The sequence below is a fragment of the Ooceraea biroi genome, chromosome 2 (assembly GCF_003672135.1).
Source record: "Ooceraea biroi isolate clonal line C1 chromosome 2, Obir_v5.4, whole genome shotgun sequence".
Taxonomy (NCBI): domain Eukaryota; kingdom Metazoa; phylum Arthropoda; class Insecta; order Hymenoptera; family Formicidae; genus Ooceraea; species Ooceraea biroi.
In genome coordinates, this window is record NC_039507.1 from 10,011,534 (window position 1) to 10,032,685 (window position 21,152).

The following is a 21,152-nucleotide window of genomic DNA, read 5'->3' on the forward strand; positions in this document are numbered from 1 at the left end:
GCGTGGCTTCGCGCCTGCGTGGGCTATGCTAATGACGCCGTAATTTTATAAATTATCATATTTGTCGCGTTACATCGCCGGTGCATCGAGACCGTGCGTTCCGATCGCTCGCTGGATCAATAAGGGGCAAATTCACGAAAATAACCGGAGGCAGAGCGAACGAGTTCCCGCGTAACGTCAGGAACATCAGCGTATACACGAAAGGAGTCGTGTCTCCTCGCAGAGCGCGCTCCTCGTTTTAACTGCGACTAGGTATTTCTAAAATCAGCGAATTATGACTTTCACTTTAACATTTTTCACGCAGTCTCCCTTCGCGCAGTCCCTTTTTTGCCGAGTTCGTCGTAAGTGGATCTGCAGTTCCGCGCTGAGATATAAATCCGCTTTCTTTGCCGGTTTTCTGGCACGGGACCAGCCCGGTTTTTCCGCGGATACGTCCAACAGAGATAACGTCGTCGAAACGCCCGAAACTACCGAGTAGGGATAAAGGAATGGCAGCTGGAACACAGTTCTCGCAGTTGATGCAGCAGATCGGTGCATTCTTTTTGATCAAGTTAGTTACGCGTTTCCGTCGAGAGCGCGTATCGATGTAGCTCGACTCAACTACAAATATTCACGCGATGCACTCTATTTATCCTATCACGTGAGCGGCAAGGAGATATTAACTCACCCCCACCACTGCCGCAGATGCCGAAATTTTATCGCAAACTTTGGATAGGATCGTTAAACATCATCCATCATTTTGATAAATGCCACGTTTCGGTAACAATCTCATCACATAATTAAATCATGTGCTTCTATAACGGGCGCATATTGAGAGCACAGCTACAGTCCATCATCTGCATCGTGCGTTTGTATGCACAGCACTAATCAGTGATCATCGTATCGTCGGATGGCGTTGCATAATCAACGCGGAGATTAATCGAAACGGTTTCGATTCATCGAGAGTACAAGAGTCCCTGGAAAATCATAGCTTGCCATGCTACTGTCCACTCTCTTGCCTTTTTTGCAGATTACGCTTCTCGTTTTCCATGCTTCTTGCAACGTGTCGGTTTTCTGACACAATCGAGGGAATTCAAGCGAATTCGAGAGAAAAAACACGAAAAAATGTGATCATGAAAGTTATATTATTAATAAAGATACCTGAAGAACTGTTTAGGAATACAGCAGAACGATATGCTCATATAATATAATTCGATAAAAAAATAACGCGTATTTAGATATATTACGCCAAGTAATATTAATCTTATAATAATTGTAAATAGACATAATGATTTTTGGTGCATTTATATCTCAAATATTTTGCATATATTTATAGTTAGCAAATTTCATTTATAATCGACCGTATAATGAATGAGTAAACGGGAACTCATGCGATGCAGATGCCGTTAGTATCGCTATCATATTACGGAGTTTCGTAATACAGTTCATAAATAAAATAAGCAATCGATAAAATTATTTATATTATGTACCGTCTTGTCATAGACAATAGATGACTCACCGCTCAAACAGAATTGTTCAGAATGTTAAACTTTGTTTTGCATTATATTGTACTATCAAATGAGGCGTACGTGTACTCGTTACGGAAATGTATAAGCTTTATTAACGCAAAACCTTATCGTATATAAGTTATATGTTATATATAACATATAACTTATATATATAACATATATATATATAACATATAATATATATATATATATAACATATATATATATATAACATATAACTTATATACGATAAGGTTTTGCGTTAATAAAGCTTATAACTTATATACATATATATGTATATACGTTACAGAGAAACAATGTTGCACAATTTTATTTAAAAATTACTTATTTATAGTCATTTAAAAATAACTGCTGTATCTTCTTTATTTCGTACAATATTTTTTAATGAGGCCTTCAGCATATGTACTTGTCATATGTATAGCAAACATGTTTAATTTTGAATAATAACGAAGTGGAAAAAGCCGACTATCCTATTCGTCCACTTTGTCATAAATTCCATTGAATACACCTATATAAGCAGCGTGTAGCTTGAATGCAAGTTAAAGTCACATAACACAAGCAAATGCGGCGAACGAACCTTCGTTCATTTAAGATTTCCGTGGAAAACGTGAGGGTTTATTATCCAGTGTGAAAAAATGGCTCGTAAGATATATTTATCGTGTCTGCTCGTCATTGCCTGCATTTTAATGCACGAGACGATGGCGCAACAGACTGGTGACAATTTGGGTGAGAATTTCAGATGCATTTTCTGCTTAAGTGTTATATTACAATTTCTCAAAGCAGTCATAAATAAGCACCGTGATATTTTTGCTAAATAGTTGAAAATATATTATAAAACACGCAAATCGTAGATTTTAAAAGAAAAATTCTACTATTTTAATATGATTTTGCGATATACAATTTTATACATTATTTCAAAAGAACTGACATTAACATCTTTACAATATCTTCTCTCATTTAATACCATGAAGATTTTTATGGTATTTCAAAAACAATCTCATTATTTTGTTACGTTTTAATAACAAGTCATTTCTAAATATAAAAAAATTCTTAATGTATGTTAATATAATATGTGTGCATTTTGTTAAAAAGTATTGTGTAAATATTTCTTATCTTTGTCGTATTTTAACTTTAAGCAAGCAACTAGAAGATTTTAATACAACGTACAGAATTCTTTCGTACAGAAAATTCATTAAACACAATGATAATATATTCTACAATTTAATTAAGTAAAAATCGCAAAATATCTTTTACACGATGTGCAATATATAACAATATCAATTTGATGTATGTTTCAGCGTGTACTGACCCCATACTACCTGGAATAATAACAGATGTGTGTACTACGGTCTCAACTCATTACGGATATAATTCACAACTCCATCTTTGTCTACCATTCCAATACACGGGTTGCACAATTGAGAACATAGTTTCCGAAAACGATTTCAACACTATAGAAGATTGCGAAAACACATGCATCACAACTTCGGACACTCCAAACACAAACGCGCCAAATAAATAATCCTATTAAACAGGATCGTATAATTGTTTGAAAAATAGCGATTACATTTAAATATGCAACGTGTAAATCGTACTGTTAATAAACCTTTCTTGTCTTGTATGTACAATTTAGAAAATGTGTAAACACAATTTATCTAAATCTAGAAATTCGATATAATATTTTTAGTTATGAATAAACAACAATTGCAGAAGGAAAAAACCAGTGTTACAGTTTTATATAATTGTGCTATGTGCGACATCCTGTCAAGCTTAATTTAATCGGATTTATGCATACTGCATCCTGCATTTTTGTGTGATAATGACGTAATAGCGATATTCATTATTCTTCTCCTCCTCAGTCCTACCCTTGACAGAGCGTGGTGACTTCTCTTTTTTTTTATGTATGTGTTGCGCACACAGATTATGCACATATATACGGGACCTACATATACATACGGGATAAACTTGTAAATAATTCGCGCGTGTACACAAAACACGAAAAATACATCCACATCTGTATTAGATAGTTATCTAATACAGATCCCCCGTCACGGTTTCACCCGCGATATTTATGTGTAGAATTAAATAAAAACACATTTTATCCCTTCTTACCCGTTAGGGGTGGAATTTCGGAAAACCCTCCCTTAGTGAGCACCTACGTGATAGTAGGAATATACCCTTAAAATTTCAAGTCGATAGGTGCAGTAGTTCGGGCTACACGTTGATGAGTCAGTGAGTGAGTGGTATTTGGCTTATATATATATATATATAGATTTATATATATATATATATATAGATTTTTTAAACAACTTAAGGAAGAAGAGGGAGAAATTAATATATATATATATATATATATATATGTATGTATATATATATATATATATAGATTAAGTAAATATAGATTAAGTTGTTTAAAAAATCTATGTAACCTTCATTCGATATTTTCATTCGATTCATTCGATCATCGATATTTTGAACATGCTAAATCGAAGTTAAAAACAAACGTATCATACATTGTGGGCCTTGTTACATAAATAATGTTTTTATTATACAAAATTTTATAAAATGCGCATAAATTTACATTAAAAATGTAAAGAAAGATGACTCCACAATTTGCCAGTATATAACATATACATGTTCACCATAAACTTGTAATTCCACCAGATTATTTTCCAAAAGTTATTGAGAGGAAATCATGTATAGAGAAGCGGATTATCATTATTTTGTGATAATTTACTATTATTTCTTAAATAGCTTACATAATTAGCTATTACTTCCTCAACAATTTTGTAATAATTAATAAATTTATTAATAACATGCAACGTCATTTATTAATGTCAATTACTTCTCGATATTTGAAAGATTAAACATAATAATATTTAACATAAAGAGACAAATATTTTAATTATATGTAACATATCTCGTATTTATATTTAATTATATTTTAACATATCTCGTGTAAATATTCTTCTATATGAATATACTTTTTTTGCTTTATCGCGATACCTATATTGGAAATAAAACACTTGGAAGGACTACTCGCCGTCCTTCTTCCCAAGTTTAATCTCATAACTATTGCAGGGAAATGGAATCTGAGTTTGCGGTCACTTTGCGCGTTTCAGAAAGTTCCGGGAGAGATTCGCCTGGCTAAAAGACGCGAACTCAGATTAGCAAGTTCGACGAGTTTGCTTACAGCATAGCCTAACGCGACGTAACATCTACATTGCATTTACGTCCCTTACGGGATGTGAACTTGATCCTGCGGAAATATGACCCGGATCCGCCACTAATGCCCAAGTCAGACCGATACCTTGCCAATGCCTCTTCAACTTGTCCATACAGATATTCGTTTCCCCGAGCTCTCTCTCTCTCTCTCTCTCCCTCTTCCTCTCTCTCGAAGATGATTTATGCCCGCGCGTCATTTCCCTTTGACGGATCACCGCGAAACTTACGTTCACGTACGTAATCAGATACGAAAAAAAAAATGACTCGTGCTGTAAAAGGATTTTCTGCATAATGAGAGTGGTGAGGGAGCGAGCCTGCACTCCATCGCGGACTGCGATTTCATTATAACGTGATAATGGATTTGTAATTAATGATCCGTCGATCAGCGTGCACTCGCAACGCCGGACTTATCCGCGCGTTCGGATAAAAATCTCGATTTTAATCTCATGCGAGGGGCGTGTGAATGTGAGATTATCCGCCGGATTGATGGCATCTCTCCCGTTCTACGAAGCGATCAGTCTCGCATAACTGATAAAGGGTTCCGAGAACATCATTTTTAATTTTATACTCTAAGAAGGATCATCGGTCTATGAGAACAGTTGTCTATTGTACCGAAATATAACTGGTAAACTTCTGAAGTCTCTATTTGTAGCAATCTATTTCAAGAAAAGTCGTAAAGGACGCTAATATGCATCGAACGCATCTGCTACATAATTTCGACGTTAATTACGATTGCGTTGAGATTCTTCGAAATTCACCGCATTACTGGTCGACCGTTAATACGTTTTGGCTGTGGCGGCGTCATAAATTCGCTCGAAAAATTATGCACCGCGTGCGACGAAAACAATGCAGGTACAATTTACAGCAGTGGTGTGACAGAATTCTTTCCCAGTGCGGAGTTTTTGGGTTGAAACAATCCCATTGTCCACCGCGTGTAGCTAAACGATTTACGACAAACGAAAAATTTACAAATACGACATCGCGATATATTTGATATAATGACCGCGATAATAATTTTTGCATTACGTGATCCACGTAATGTAAACAAAAAGAGAAAGAAGATCTAATTCGACTTGAACTGATCGATGCGTCGTGTAATGTCCGAGCTTTCTCTGCCATTTCAGCGAGAATCAAGACAGCTATCGCTAAAGCTGACTTTTCTAGCCGCGTAAATGGCCCGGATGCCAGTCCAGACGACTCCGTCCCGAGCAAAACGCGGATGAAATCAGCTGGTAACATCGTGTCCGCATGAGTGGACAAGCAATAGACGACATCGTGTGCAACCCAGTACGAGCAACAAGGAATTTCATTCAGCCCGCTTTTTGATGTCGTCGGATAAACGCTCGCGAATGTTCGTTCCGTAAACTTTTCACCTTCACGTTGCTGCCGCATTTTTGATATTTCGACTGCTCTGAAAACAGCGGCGACGAGAAAATTGTAACAAGCGTGCGAAAATTATCTATGCTATTTTGCGCTTGCAGGCAAATGTATTTGAAATGTCGCCGTATTTATTTATTTATTTATTGTTACGTTAAATTATTTAAAGTATCTCTCGCGGAGTTTTCCGCGTGAACTTTTACCTTTCGCCGAGTTTCGCGGCGCCGACAAACGAAAATAGAGGAACCCACTGACACTTGTCTGATCGATGACGTTTATGGATCGGAGAGATATCAGTTGAAGTTCTATAAACATAAATCTCAATGCGGGATTGTATGTGCATATTTTCTGCGCCATCATCGCGGTGGATCCGCTAAAGTAAAATGGAAAGGAGCGAACCGTATACTTTAAATCATCGATATTTATAGCCGAACGGATGGTTTTCATAAGGTCCCCGTGTTGCAGGATCTGGGGTTCGCCGGGATACGGACGACCTTCCCATAAGCAACGAAACGTAACTTTCTTTTTATCTCTTTTCCATATCCAGTCCGGAATTGTAATATAAATTCTGTCACGCTGCGTTACGTAAAATTCGTCGAACCAACACACATTGGCGTCGATTCAATCCGGATTAACTTAAAACTAACTCACCATATTCTTCTTCATATAATTTTGTCTCATTAATTTCTAAAAAATGATTCGGTGGAATTACAAACTGATTGTGAAATTTATCATGTAACGTACATTTCATGACAATAAAATAATTGTATAATAATGATTTTTTCACGTTTGACGATTACTCGATGAAGGAAGTACCACAGCGGCAAGAATTCACGCTTGAACTCGCGCTTGCGAGAAAAATGACGAAACAAACGCCGTAGCCGCCTTGTGCATCTCGCAGGACATTATTGCGTTGAAAAATCCATGAATGCAGAATCAAACGGAGCGATATGCGCGCATATTCCCGGGATGAACCGCGCTGATGATGCGGCCGGGCGTCGTGAGACGAGCAAGCAGGGTGAAATCAACAATATTTGTTGCCCCGGGGATTCGATAAAGTCTCGGCGAGCTCGTGGTCGCTTTGAGCCGCTGTCGCGCGGATTTCCGCGGTTTCCTAGATAAAGAATCGCCCCTGCAGGGCAACGAGCTGCGCGAGCGACTCAGCCGGATACCTGCAGCTCGCGCGACGGGTATACCCGGCGCGTACCCGGGAATTCCGTTTGCAGCGCGGCCCCCGAGCCCGACGGGGAATGTTTGATTGAGACGGATAACATTGCTCGATCACCGCCGGCGATTCCTCGTCCAATCGAACGATGACGGAGAGGCAAGGGGAGAGCAACAGCGATTCCATCCGCGATGATAATACTGAATTCCTCTTGCCTCGCGCACATCGTTCCGCTTCTATACGCGCGCTCCGCGCTCGTCTCGGAACGCAGCCTGGGGCGCAAGCGATTCCTCGAGAAGAAGAGACACTACCACCCCACCGAAGAGGGGAGAAGCGCGAGCGAGCATCCGTGTGCCGGACAGCTTTTTAATTTATTTCGCCGGCTTCGAGGGGTTGTTTAATAAATCGCGGTTTCCGCCTCCTAGCCGTGCAATAACCGTCACCACTGGACGTATCGGCGAGAAAAGCATTAATGGGTTTATTTGTACGTACATTGCAACCGGGGACACTGCCAGCTCGCGCTCGCGGCACGTTTGATTCCCGGTTAATCGACTGCAGACCGATGGCCGCCGGTCGTTGCTCGTAATTGCATCGCGAGTGCCTCGACCGCGAGTACTTGGAAGTCAACGTAATTTATAGGGATGTTTTTCATATATATGTCGCCGATAAACAGCAATCGGGAACCGATCTCTGGTCTCTGGAACTCCGACTGATGTTATCGTAGCGTCGTGGTGTCGTCGTGCTCAAAGTACTTGAGAATAGTGACGCTCCTCTTTCAGACCATAAATACTCCCGCTATTCGCTTCACATGAACCGAATTAAAGAAAATGATAATCATTTCAATCTCGAGACATTAATCGATTCTGAAGTACGTATCATCAGACGTTAAACGATGTTAATGAATTTTATTCTATTCTTTATATGTCGCCTGATATAGAGCCAGCATACCATTGATGTATTGCATTTCTATAAAGTTTTATCTTTCTGAACATGACAGAAATTAATTTCGGCAAATCCACATCGAACATTGTTTCCCCGCATCGATAGGTATTGATTTATACTTCAAAACGGAACGGCGAAGGCAGTAAATAAGAAAAGGATTCACGACGAATTCGCGGGGAAAAGAGATTAGATATCATGCTGAAATTCTCGGCAACGGTCTTAATCGAGAACTCGACAAAAGGAAATTCCCAGGGGAAACTGCGGGCTTCATCCATCTATCGAGTTTCGCAACACCTGTGGATATGGTCGCGCATATATACGTCCACGATCCCGCGAGCAGCAACTTTTCTCGGCGCGAGAGTACTTTTCCATTTTCTCTCATCGCGTCTAAATCGCTCAACTTACAAAATGTGGATCGCAATAAAAATTCTCGTCCCGCCAATAGTGACAACAATTTCCGTCGTCGCGTCTCACACGAATAATTGCCGCAAACCCGGCTCTTTTTCTCTGTATCGCATTGAACGTTTTGCTTTTGCTTCAACCGGTTATTCGTTTCAAATTCCGCTCGTTGATTAAAAATTACGTTGCATAATTTCGTACGAAAGTTTCAATGCATTAAACTGATTAAACTAAGGTGACTGTTCGATCTTTTTCGCTCGCACTTAATTCAACGTTCGCGTTTGTACGCGAATCATGCTTTTAAATATATTTTAATTAACTATGTATATTATTTTTTCGTCAATGTTACATTTCGGGAAGCAATATACTTAAATACATTATATTGAATTGTAAGGATCGATGGAATAATTGATCAAAATACCCCCCGGCTACTGATATTCGGGCCTCACCGTCAATAGGCCGAAGGAGATAAATAGGCCAAGCACGAAATACAAAGCGAGTTATTTGTCGAGCAGCGTGAGAGGCAAATATCGTCCGGAGAGATTCAAGTCGGAATCGAAGTCGAGATCGCAAGCTATTGTTAGTCCGTGTTCTTTATTTTGTTTATTTTTGTATCGTAAATACATTAGTTAATTTACTCGTTATCCACAAGTGTCATTCTACCCTCTGAGGACCCATCCTGACAGTCGATATTACAGAATATAGAATATCCTCGAGATATACTTTGTACTTTTCTGTACGTTTGAGATTTGACCAGTCTTCACTCTTTTTCTTTTCAGCTCGAGCTCTTATTAAAATTACATATTCCTTGGCGTAGCGTATCGATTTAAAACAGCAATAGATGAGAAAGGTAGATTCGTTCAAAACTCTTCTCATAATACAACATAATACAGTTTCATACAAGAACTAATGTTTTTGCCGAATAAGGATACTGCATGAATATCAATAAGGTTATCATTGTATGTGCGTCGGTTTTCTTCTTCGGAGATCGAACTAAAATGCATCAATGCTGCTGAAAATAAAAAGATCAGAAAAGAGAAGAAAACTTTGACTTGATTCGAAGCGGGATCGTGTAAAACATTCGATAAAGCATCTGGATTGACCCAAAAACGCCAATCACAAAAGCGAAGAAACTGATCGCTCTCTCTAAACCATTTATCATTCTTTATCGAAGTGTTCTTGCAAGATATCGCGAGTTTTTCGCATTCACGTGATCGAAGATCGTCAAGGGGCAAGATCGTAAAACGCAAATATAACATTTCCACAAAAATGAATAATGTAGCAATGCTCTCATTCGAACAGATAATTATTGTCCTTTGCTATATCCATTAAAAAAATTAACATAGATAACAGTAGCATTAACTCACAAGCAAAGTGCCATTACATAGCATACCATAATAAAGTAATAAAGTACTTCAACTACCATTAACGTCAACGTGCGCGACATTTTGATACTTCGAAGATAATATCGCTGGAACATCGCGACTTTAAAGGATACATCAGCTTTCCGTGCTTTATTTTCTTTTTTTTCATTCTGTCACTTTCTATTCTCATTATTTGCCATCACTTCAGTGTCCTTGTTTTACTTCCGCATGAAAAAAGGTAGTCCATACAAGATACAATCCCAGCGTCCGAAAATATTTGTCATTTCTTCCAGCATAAAAAGTATTTTTTAATTACTTTTTAATAATTAATTAATTAAATATTTTCGCCGATGATACGAATGCGTCGCGTGGAATCGCATTATGCGATCGGATGCCCGAATATTTTTGCTGAAATAATATTTCTGTGAAAATACAGAAGAAACGTGAGTGCAAACGAAAGTCACGGGCGAATTCAGCGCGGACGCATAATTGCAGTTGAGCGAATACAATGGACCGACTGTGAGTTACGAGAGGCGAGAGAAGGATTGACTCCCTCGCAGATTAATAACTTCCTTCCTCTCGGCCGAAGTTAGAGGCCCGTGACTAAATGCCGGAGGAAAGAAAGTTCGTCGTGAAACATTTACGAGGGGCCGCGGCAGCCTCGGCCTTTTCAGCCGAAGCTTCATTTCTACAACCGTCCGAAACTTTTCGCTTTTACGGCTCGCGAGCCTCTCGCGACAGCAACGCATGGCACGGATGAGAAGTTGGGACGAAAATAAAGAAAAGGATGATGTTTAAATAATAAGACGTTGTCTCCTTTATGTCTAAGGTGCATACGCGTTGGTGCGCCGCAAAAAGTGATTTGTCTCCGAAAATAAGAGACCCGATCGACCGATGACAGAATTAATAATTCCGCCGGTTTTAAATAATTTTCTGATGGCATAAATGGGCACTTGTGCATAGCGGTGAATAATCTTGTTGCCAAGCTCATTTATTGCAGATTCGATGTGACATTATTACTGGACTAACCGGTCCATCGATATTCGTTACATCGCGTTATCGATTTTTGGTTCCAACTGTCCCGCCGTGTGTGACGGCAATGTGTTACAATTTTTTAGCACAGCTAGCGGAAGAACGAGAGAAACCGTACTTATTTCTCATTTCGCGGATATTCGCACGTCCTAATGCTACGTACCATGCGATTTACAACGGTGCAATTTACCGTCGAGCAATCTGTATTATCAAAATTTCAACGCGGAGACACACTGACTCTCAGCTGCAGTGAGTTTCCAGCACATTTCTTCATCGTCATGGTGTCACAGGCGTTGTAAGCTCACGCTGCACGTAATATGTTTACGTGCACTCTCACCAATCTCATTGTCATTAACGATAATGTGACGATACGCGATAGCATTAAAATTCGACTTGAAATTCAATTCTCTGAATAAAGTTTAATTCAAATTAAATTAAATTTTCAAATAAAATGAAGAGACAAAAATTTGGAATTATTTAACGTAACCAACTTTTAGTTCATAATATAAATATAACTATGTATAATTATATATATATATATATATATATATAAAATCAATAATAAAATTAAATTTTCGAATAAAATAAAAATTCGGAAACCTTGTTTCGGAATTATTTAACATAATTAACTTCCACTCCAATTAATTTCGAATTTTACTTTGCGTCGTGTCGGTCACACTTAAGAAACCTCGAGTCTGCGCTCTTGTTTTGCAGAGGAGCGGCGCGCTTGTTCCTCGAATCTTTCATTCGTATTTATCATCGCGTTATTCCCATGCCAATCGTGTGTTGCGTGGTCTCTTATCGCGTTACAGTTAACCCGCGTTATACTGCAGCCAACGTAATTCGGTGGAGCCAACAGTGCAGCATAAGGGGACCATCGAGCGGCCCGGAACGGCCACGCGCCGATAACCCGACGCGGGTCGATTTAATAAGAAAGTTATCGGTTATCGAGCGCACTAAATCCGGCAGTTAGTGAGTGTCACGGGCCATATTGGCTCGTTTATCTTACATAGTCGAGCGTGTGTCTACCGGGAGCCGCGGATCTATTTAATATTCCAGCTATGCGATCAGCAACGTCGTCGACGACGAGCGGATCCGCAAGTTTCTTCGTGTTCGGACAATGATACCATAAGTGTCACCCGGTATTATGCGCGACGGTATTACACTGACTCAGTTTCTATAGTTTTGCTTCGTTCGAATGGTTTCGTCATTTCGGTTTGCCGCTCTATCGATCGTGTGGTGTTCGCCAAATGGAATTTTGAAGATGGTGCACGATTTTATAGATATATTATAGAAAAAGAGAGAGAGAGAGAGGAGAGAGAGAGAGGATACAGTCTTTGTGTCTCGAGATTTATGCTTTAATCTTTTGATTAACATGCCGACACGTTTACATGGTGTTATGCTGATAGATATAAAATATGCATATCGTGTATAAGCGCGCGTATATTACTCGCTCATTTTCATGCTTTCGTCATTCATTATTCTCTAATATAGTAACATTAAATATTTGTTATAATTCAGAGAATTTCGGTCTGACGAATTTTATTGCATTCATAAAAATATACATTGTGAATAATGGATAAATAAACGTAGATGTGATGTGTAATAAATACAAATTTTTAATATTTATGAGTTTTTCAATTATATGGCACAATTGTTTATCGATTCGACGTTAATCCTGCTGAATCCGATCACCGATGCATCACGGGTTCCATAAAAAAAAAGAAATATGTGTAGGAAAAGTAATATTATTGCGACGAGAATGTGTATCGATGTGCCTATAGTGCGGCAGCAAAATTTATATTTCCATAGTTTCGCACGATAAATCTATGAATTGTCACCTAGCATTATGGGAAAGATCTGTTTCCGCACCGTTTTATTGCCACGCCATTTTATTGATTGCCATTGCGTTGCGCAAATACATAAAATCTGTGGCACGAAGAAGAATAGAGAAATAAAAATGACGATTAATATATTTAGCTGATATATATTATAACAACATAATTATTATGGAAAGATATTTCACATGAGTCCCTATACGTGTTAATTTCGCATAAATAAATTATGTATTATTCAATTCTTTAACTTGAAGATAGTAATTTTTCTCGTAGAAAAGGTATGTAATTTTAGTTCTACAAAGATAACTTTTTGTAAAGTGCAAAATGAGAAAAAAGTACGCGACGTAACGTAATCTGAAAATCTGAAGAGTACTCACTGAGATTGCGGTTGCCGCGGAGATACGTGTGCTTTTATTTAAGAAAATGAAAACGATTTCGTGGTGGTGTAGAACAATCCGCTTCAGACTTCATATTTCTCTTTCAAAACGTACACCGGATTATTTTTTCCCGCTTTCATCTCTGAAGGCGAATGGCGTTTATAGATTAAAACGAGAGACACATACATAATGCATCGCGAAAAAGCAGGCAGACACAAGAGGAAGAGGAGTCACACGAAAGAGGAAAGAACATTTAACGCTAATAGACGTCGCGTTGCATCAAAACCTCGAAAATCCTCTTTTCGTGCTATTTTCGTGACGGATACACTTTACGACAGACATACACATGTGCAAAACTAATGTATCATTTCGTTCAAAATTATTGCGTAGCTTTTATCTAACAGGGCGTAAAGCAGTTTATTAAAATATTGTAAAATATGTAAGTACTGGGATATGTCAATAAGTAGCTTAAAGCGCATAACATATTTAATCCGTTCCAAATATCACTGTAATATGTAATATAAGCATTCGAGGAATTAACCAAGATATTAAAAAATCAAAACAAATTTTGGAAACGTTATTCAGTTGCATATTAATCGCTTTATTCCTCATATAAGCTCATACTCGAAGCATTTTTCGAGAAACTCAAAACAAAAAAAATCAATGGTTTATTTTTTAATCAATGACACAAATTATTTCTTCGGTATCAGTAAAGGAATTCGCATAGGCTTAGTGAATATGTACGACCGCTTTGATAAATTTAACTGGCTAATTTTGCACAAGCTATAAATTTACATGAAGATGTCTCAGATCGTGAGATAAAAAGGAAGGAACACGGTTGCATCGGACGCGTAGAAACGGCAGTCTCGGCGAGTCGATTCCCGAGCGAAGCAATCGTCGAACTAAGGAACAAGCTTAGCCCCGGGTGGAGCATACCCTCGGGATACTCCGGAGCAAAAATCAAGGAAAATAAAAGCACGACATTTGGCTAATTGAATTGAAACCGGCTCCCTTTAGCCGCGAATCGACCTTGTCGACCGAGGGAAACCGGAAGAGCGAATATTTGTCTACTCTGCGTGAGATCGGTTGGCACCCCTTGGAGACAATGCGCCAAAAGGAAGAAAGATCGGGACGAGAAAAATGTTACGAGCTGTTCCATTCCTGCGGAAATGAGCCAACACGTTCGGAAAGTCGATTATCATCGACTATTTGATGGAATTTGTGGGTCACGTGACAACGCGACTGGTGTGATTAATTGCATCTAGTGTCAATCAAGCCAGAATTTAAATTAGATGATTTACGAATACATTTCATAGTTTCATATTGAAAACTTAATATCTCTATGTGTGTGCGCGAACATTAGATTCATCGGCAAAATTGGCTAAATCGGATTAGATGGATACTTTAGGAACGGAAGTGCTAGGTCATGAAATAATAAAACGACTTCCTGACTTGTCGAAAATCATTCCTTTCTTTCTCTTGTAGAAAATCGTATTACGGAATTTTAGGTAGTGCTCGTACCGTTAAGACGTGCTACTTGAAATAAAGTTGGAGGAAAGAGGAAGGAGACGGCTTTCAAGAAAATAGCTCGATCTTGGTCAGTGGGTGATAATAGCGCAAGGGAAAATTGGGGAAACGAATATCGCTCTGCTAAGCCAAGGAGAGATTCGTCTCGCCCGTTACGAGTGACTCGCAACAACGAATTCGTGACGGCAAAAGGAAAAAAAAAGGAGAAAAAAAAAGAAGAAATGTGCCAAATGCTTAGTCTTGTAAGTGCACTTAGACGCTTAGTTAGCTTATAGTTTCGTAACACGAGAAACGAGATGGTTCGATTCACGACTCAATTCATAATGGAGCACGTAATACTACGAAAGACCTCATGTATGTACAAAGCGACATTTGCTTAAAACATTACCTCAGCAAAACCTCGTTCCAATCGATAAAAAATCAATCGAAAAATTAATTATCAAACCATTTAACTTCAGAATTAAGAGTTCACCGTAAAAACAGTTGGATCGAATTTTATCCACTGACAAAAACTTCTTTAGCTTCTCGTTCTACAAGTGCAAAGCGCGAACCGCTAGATACGTATTTCATTACCGAAGGAGCAATCTTAAGAACGTCGAAAGATCAGTGCGATCGTGATGATCTTGATCAGGGCGTTTACTCGACAGTCTCGGCGACGGTAACTGGTTTCTTCAAGCTTCCCCGTCGGTGGTGTACTTAGGCACGTGACGATAGTCTTCGAAGAATTATACGTTATTACACGAGCCGCCGGCTCGTGGGAAGCATGTTAAACTTAATCGATTATCGATGTTGCCTCTAATCCAGCTCAAAGCCACGGACCGTCTAGAACCGTCGCGTCGGCCGGGTAAGATTACACACGGCGATATAATCGGTAGCCGTGCATGCGATGCCATTAATTAGTGCGCGCAGCGCGTTCGCCTGGAATAGCTTAATAGTTTGCCGCATTACATAGCTATGTGCCAGGGAAAATGTAACGTTCACCTAGAGCTCTATTACGTACTATTATTTCTCCGTCTGTAGATCCGCGATTAAATTACTCCTACGACCGAAATGTCTCCATTTCTGGAAAACATGTTGGCATGGGTGTTCGATAACAGCTAGTAATGCATTATTCCTGTCAATGAGTTCATTACACCTGAGTAGCAGTCTGCTACGATTGTGAAATCTGAAATTATTTGCTTGTTTTGATATATTTTTTTATTTTCAATACGTCTTACGTTTAACAGGATAGGCGATCAAGTATTTCAAGTCTTTTTTAGTAATTAAGATAAGTATTAAATTGGAAAGAACTGTTTTATTAATATTTTGTGCCCGATTCGATGTTATTCGGTGATTTGCTAAACTTTGTTTTCCATGATTTCAATTTGCTTTCCAGGTTTCAATATGTTTTATATCGCAATTCATTAAACATGCGTAATGTGATTAACCCGATAATATAGTCAATATAGACTTCTTTGCACATTTTTATAACTGCATTTAATTAAATATGTTAAATTACTATTCTTTGTATAGATTCTTTACAACAATCTTTCAACTTAACTATTTGCTCTCAACTCATCCTCATTAAAGGATGAATATTATATTTGACGCTGTACTGTATCTTTATAGCCACCAAATGGCTGAAGATGTTTAATTATTTAGTTTTTAATTCGACTTTCCCGTATTTTCCGCGGGATAATTAATTTTACGGCATTAAACTCTCGCAGAGCTTAAATAACTTAATGCACAAACACGCGCATCGTATCGTAGCCGGATCTGCTATTTTCGCCAATGCATCATCTCTCGCAAAGTGATGACGATGGACTTTGATTCACGCGGCGACACGTCATGAAAGAGACACGTCAGCGCGACACATTGCCATCATTACACGCGGATATATGTCGCAGCATTCGATCTCATTAACACCCAAACTCCAATATTCTCTCTAATAATTATACATACAACCAGCTGTTAAAAATCGATCGTGACTGGAAGTAGCGTAAAAATTCCACTATAATTTCCAACAAATACAATTATCAGAAATATGTGCTGAACAATTACGATTACGCTTCCAGTCCACATTCTGCTCCAGCAATCTACTGAAAGCTGACGTGAGTTTCACGTGCAATTAAGTTTCACATTCAACCAATCCCCTATGTAACCGCAGCTCGCACTCCCTCGCTCGCTACGGAAGTGGTCTTTTACGATGAGCGAATCTGATCGTGGCACTGTCACGCGCACTTCCTCACTCTCTGGAGCTTGATTTCGGAGCGGAGTCCGACAGTTTACGACTCGATGACAGCGCGCGAATAAAACGTTTCTCCGAAATCATTCACGGGATCATCCACGCAGTCATCCAATGTTCGCAGGCTCTCCCGCGGCGCTTGTCCCGTGGGACGATACTCGATAACCGCGACGACTGGTTGTACCGAACTGGTTGTACTGATGAAACACTCGCACGAGGCTGCCATGGACTTCTGAGTGGACTGCGCCAGATGATACCGCGACCGACGTCGTTAACGAGAGACGCCATTGTTTGCGGCCTAGTTCTGCTCGTCCGACCGATGGCTTTCTATGCCAAAGGTCCTGTCTGTCGATACTGTCAGACGGCACGTGGACGCAATTTAAGTATTACCTCATTACGTCACTCTGTCCCAGACGCCTCGTTGCGGGAACTTGGAAACGGCTGGCACTAGCTAATGGACAATTTACTCGCGAGAGAGGGGCGAATGGCGTGTACGAGGGGAGACATTGTGGATGCACGTTGTGCGCGAAAGGGGGTTGCGCTTGCGAGATGTAAACTTGGGAATATCGGGGTTGCAAATGCGGCAAAAATTCAAGATGTGTGCCACGCGTCTGTCGCGTCGCTGCGTTTGTTGATTATGAAATGAAAATGCCGGGAATGATGCATTTCTCGGATTTGCGGTTATTCAAAAAATTGTCAGAAATAAGAATTCTCTATAATATTAATTAACTTTCTCTGATTCAGTTTCAAAGAGTCATCGCGAGAAATATTTTTGATCATGTCATGTCATGATTTTATGAGGAAAGAAATTATTTGTTAAAAAATTGAAATTTGTGATATACATATTGTGTTTATTCAGGAATTTATTTTATACTTATAATCGTCATGGAAATTTTCGTCGGAAGAGAGAATTATATCAGAGACTTGCTGACGTTTTCTCTTCGCAGTAAAAACCTGGATAAGGAAAACGGCAAATTCGGATTATTCTCGCGTTATGGAGTCTTTTCACGATTAACTGAGAAATATAACGTAACATGTTTACTGACTTCTTGCTTACCTTCGCTCGAGGACTTATCTCGTACCGCATTATAACTGGCATTTGTACGAAGCAAAATCGCGTTTGACACATATGCGTTAGTACTCTCATTCTCTTTCTTGTTTTCTCTCATGATGAATACCTTTTGATTGAATTCTACAATGGCAATGCTTCAGTTGTCAGAAAATACTAATACTCCAAGCACGTACTTTATACGAATACATTTAACCGAGATATTTTTGCGCTTACGGAGTTTTTAAAAACGCTATTTATCATTGCTTGTCATTGCTAATCAAATGATTAAACAAAAGCTTAGTTTTTTCTTATTTTAATTGCAACAATATTCCATTTCATGAAACTTTGATTTCTTTAACATTTCCAAGAATATTTGTATAACAAAACAAGATACACGAAACGCTTACGAAAAAGTACAAAGAACACACAAGACACACATAATGGCGCACGTGTGATATTCCTGCACACAGCTGTAGAACTTGCTAATCACCGTATGTAGATCACGAACGACGCTGACAGACACCGAGAGCAGCGAAGGACCAGAAAGTTTCTCGACCAAAGTGACTGTTGAAGTAACTGTCGCCTGTATAACAGATGACTCGGTACTCTCGAGTCATCGACTTATTACACGGTAGAAAAGTCAAGTTTCAGCTGGAAATATTAATTTCAACCGAAAAGCCGATGGTGAACGACGTTAACACCTTGTTCACCTCTCCCTCGTTCATCTCTCGCTCTTGGATTCTTTAGTTCTTGTTTGCTTTGGCTCGACGACCTTAGTCATGCATTGACTTACAATACACTCGCTCTTGCAAACTCAAGAAGCGAGCTTGCTGCCGCGGCGATTTCGCAGCCGGAGGAAGCTGGACTTGAGGAGGAGGGTCGCTTTATTTTCTCCAGCCACGATTTTTTCGTCCCGATTTTATTTGGTCTGAAAACACTTTGGGTGGCCGATGCGCGTTCTTCTTGCATCCGCATCGCGCATTCGTTCGTCCCTCAAACGCTCAATCCGTTCGCTCCCTTTCTCTTTCCGCGCCTTCAGCTTCTTCCTTCCTCCCGAAATGACAGGGATCGCGAAATGATTTACGCGCCGCTCGTACGTCTTCCTTTGTGTTTCAAATTTATGTATCTCGGCGGAGAAAGAGATTCTCGCGCGCCATAACCGATGTTCCCGACATTCGCGACGCGAAGTTCCCGCGAAGTTTCTGCAGAAAATCCGAGGCGCACGTTCTTACCTATCTTTATTACATTGAAATTTTATTTCTCTCTCGTGATCCAAAAGAACGTATTCTAGAAGATACTTTAAATTATAAACGAATCTCACAATCTACGTACGAACGGCAAAATAAAAATAATTAACTTTCGTAACAGGCGAAAAATATTGATTCATCTGCATTCATCTACATTAATCTCGACGTGTAAAATACTGAATGTTGTATTTTATTATGTGCAGGATTTTATTTTTTTATTAGATTTTATTGTATGCATATGCAGATAAGAATGCGAGTCCACAATTGTTGATTTCTGTTACTGCATGACTAATCGACGAAAATCGTGTACGCGCTTTCGAGTTACAATTTCGCTGTAGCGTTCGCGATCATAAACGTATGTTTCTACGATTACGTTTTCGTTAAGCACAATTGGATGCGTTTCTACACATAATAATCGATGTAATAAACTCGTTGTAACGTGTGTGATGTTGTTATGGACGCGATACGCTCGTATACGTAAATTATCATGTTCGTAATTTGTATAGAAACACATTGGTAGTGCGAATAAATGCGTCAGAGAAGAATTGGTTGTAATGCCGATTCGTAGCTACATGGCCCATTGTAATTTTATAACAAAATTACTCGATAAATGCATATTATGGGTCGCCACGTAACGGTCGATACACGCAACTCCAATGCATTCGTTATGCAATAGTGAATATTGATGGCCTCCTATTAACGTCGTTAATGATGTACTTATAATAATAGATACGATACGATGTGCGTATCGATTAATTATGCGTGCAGAAATTATATCTCGTAATATTAACGTATTATATTGCCTAATTTACAATACAATATCTTAGGCAAGTCAGTGGTGAATATCGTTTTGTCGCGCACAAAACGATAATTTAATAACTTGTAAACGGAGTTTACAAGTAAATTCTACGAGTAAATGTTTTTTTCCGCTTTATTAATTTATTTCATCAATCAATGCGACGCTATGTGAATGCATTCAAAGTGAATGTGGATGAAGTTTTGTCTAGGAACAAAATATTCATAAGTACAAATAAAAATGTAAATGTTCAGACAGACGTGCGACTCTGCCGTCTTAAAGTTTTACTTCCACAATTTTGTAAATTATTTATGAAAATACCTGCTTGTCTAGTCCGCTCACGTGAATCATCAGAGCGGCAGGTACACCCATAGAAAAGATTTCTGGACTTAATGCTATTACTCTTTAATCTATCATAAAATAAGATCGCTATAGCGACAATCATATTTATTATTGAAAAGAAGAATATTTTAATCTTGAATAGAAAATTCTAAAATCTAGATTAAAATAATCTTGGTGCTATCTCATTAATTTTCTCAGAAGGATTTAGATAAAAATTTGTAGCAATTTCAAAATATTCTTGATTTAAGAATATTGTGAGATCTAAAAGACATCTTATTCTATTCTTCTAAGAGAATTTGTAGAATCTGCACAAAACGGCCAATATTTATGTGTTGCAATCGAAAATCGGGAAAGTGTTTCTATTATTTACAATGAATAAGTGCAATACTCTACAAGAAATATTAAAAGATATGGAAATGTCTTATCTCGAATCTTATTTCTCAAGTAAGTATATTGTATATACTTACTTACATTTCCATATCTTTTAATATTTCTTGAGTATTACACTTATTCATTGTAAATAACAGAAACACAGAAACACTCCCGATTTTCGATTGCAACACATAAATATTGGCCGTTTTATCCGAATAAAGGACGCAGAAGCGCCGAATCGACGAGCGACTGTGAGAAAATGATGCGTCGACATCGACAAAGCCTACTATAAAGTGGCGCTAATATCAAATTATTCTACATACAAGAATATATAAGCATAAATTTGTATATGTTACTCTTGTCTCA

The 21,152-nt window shown here is 38.7% G+C and overlaps 2 protein-coding genes across 11 annotated transcripts in view; one reads left to right on the plus strand and one right to left on the minus strand.

The window, feature by feature from the left end:
• The window catches only part of LOC105279139 (dystrophin, isoforms A/C/F/G/H), a 442,569-nt gene that overhangs the window by 135,702 nt on the left and 285,715 nt on the right, over nt 1–21,152 (minus strand). The gene's annotated exons all lie outside the window — the stretch shown is intronic.
• On the plus strand, nt 1,979–3,228 carry LOC105279137 (kunitz-type serine protease inhibitor 6). The gene is made up of 2 exons (XM_011338704.3): nt 1,979–2,234; nt 2,807–3,228. Exons 1-2 carry the CDS (start codon nt 2,144–2,146, stop codon nt 3,028–3,030), a joined length of 315 nt encoding a protein of 104 aa, XP_011337006.1. The 5' UTR covers nt 1,979–2,143; the 3' UTR covers nt 3,031–3,228.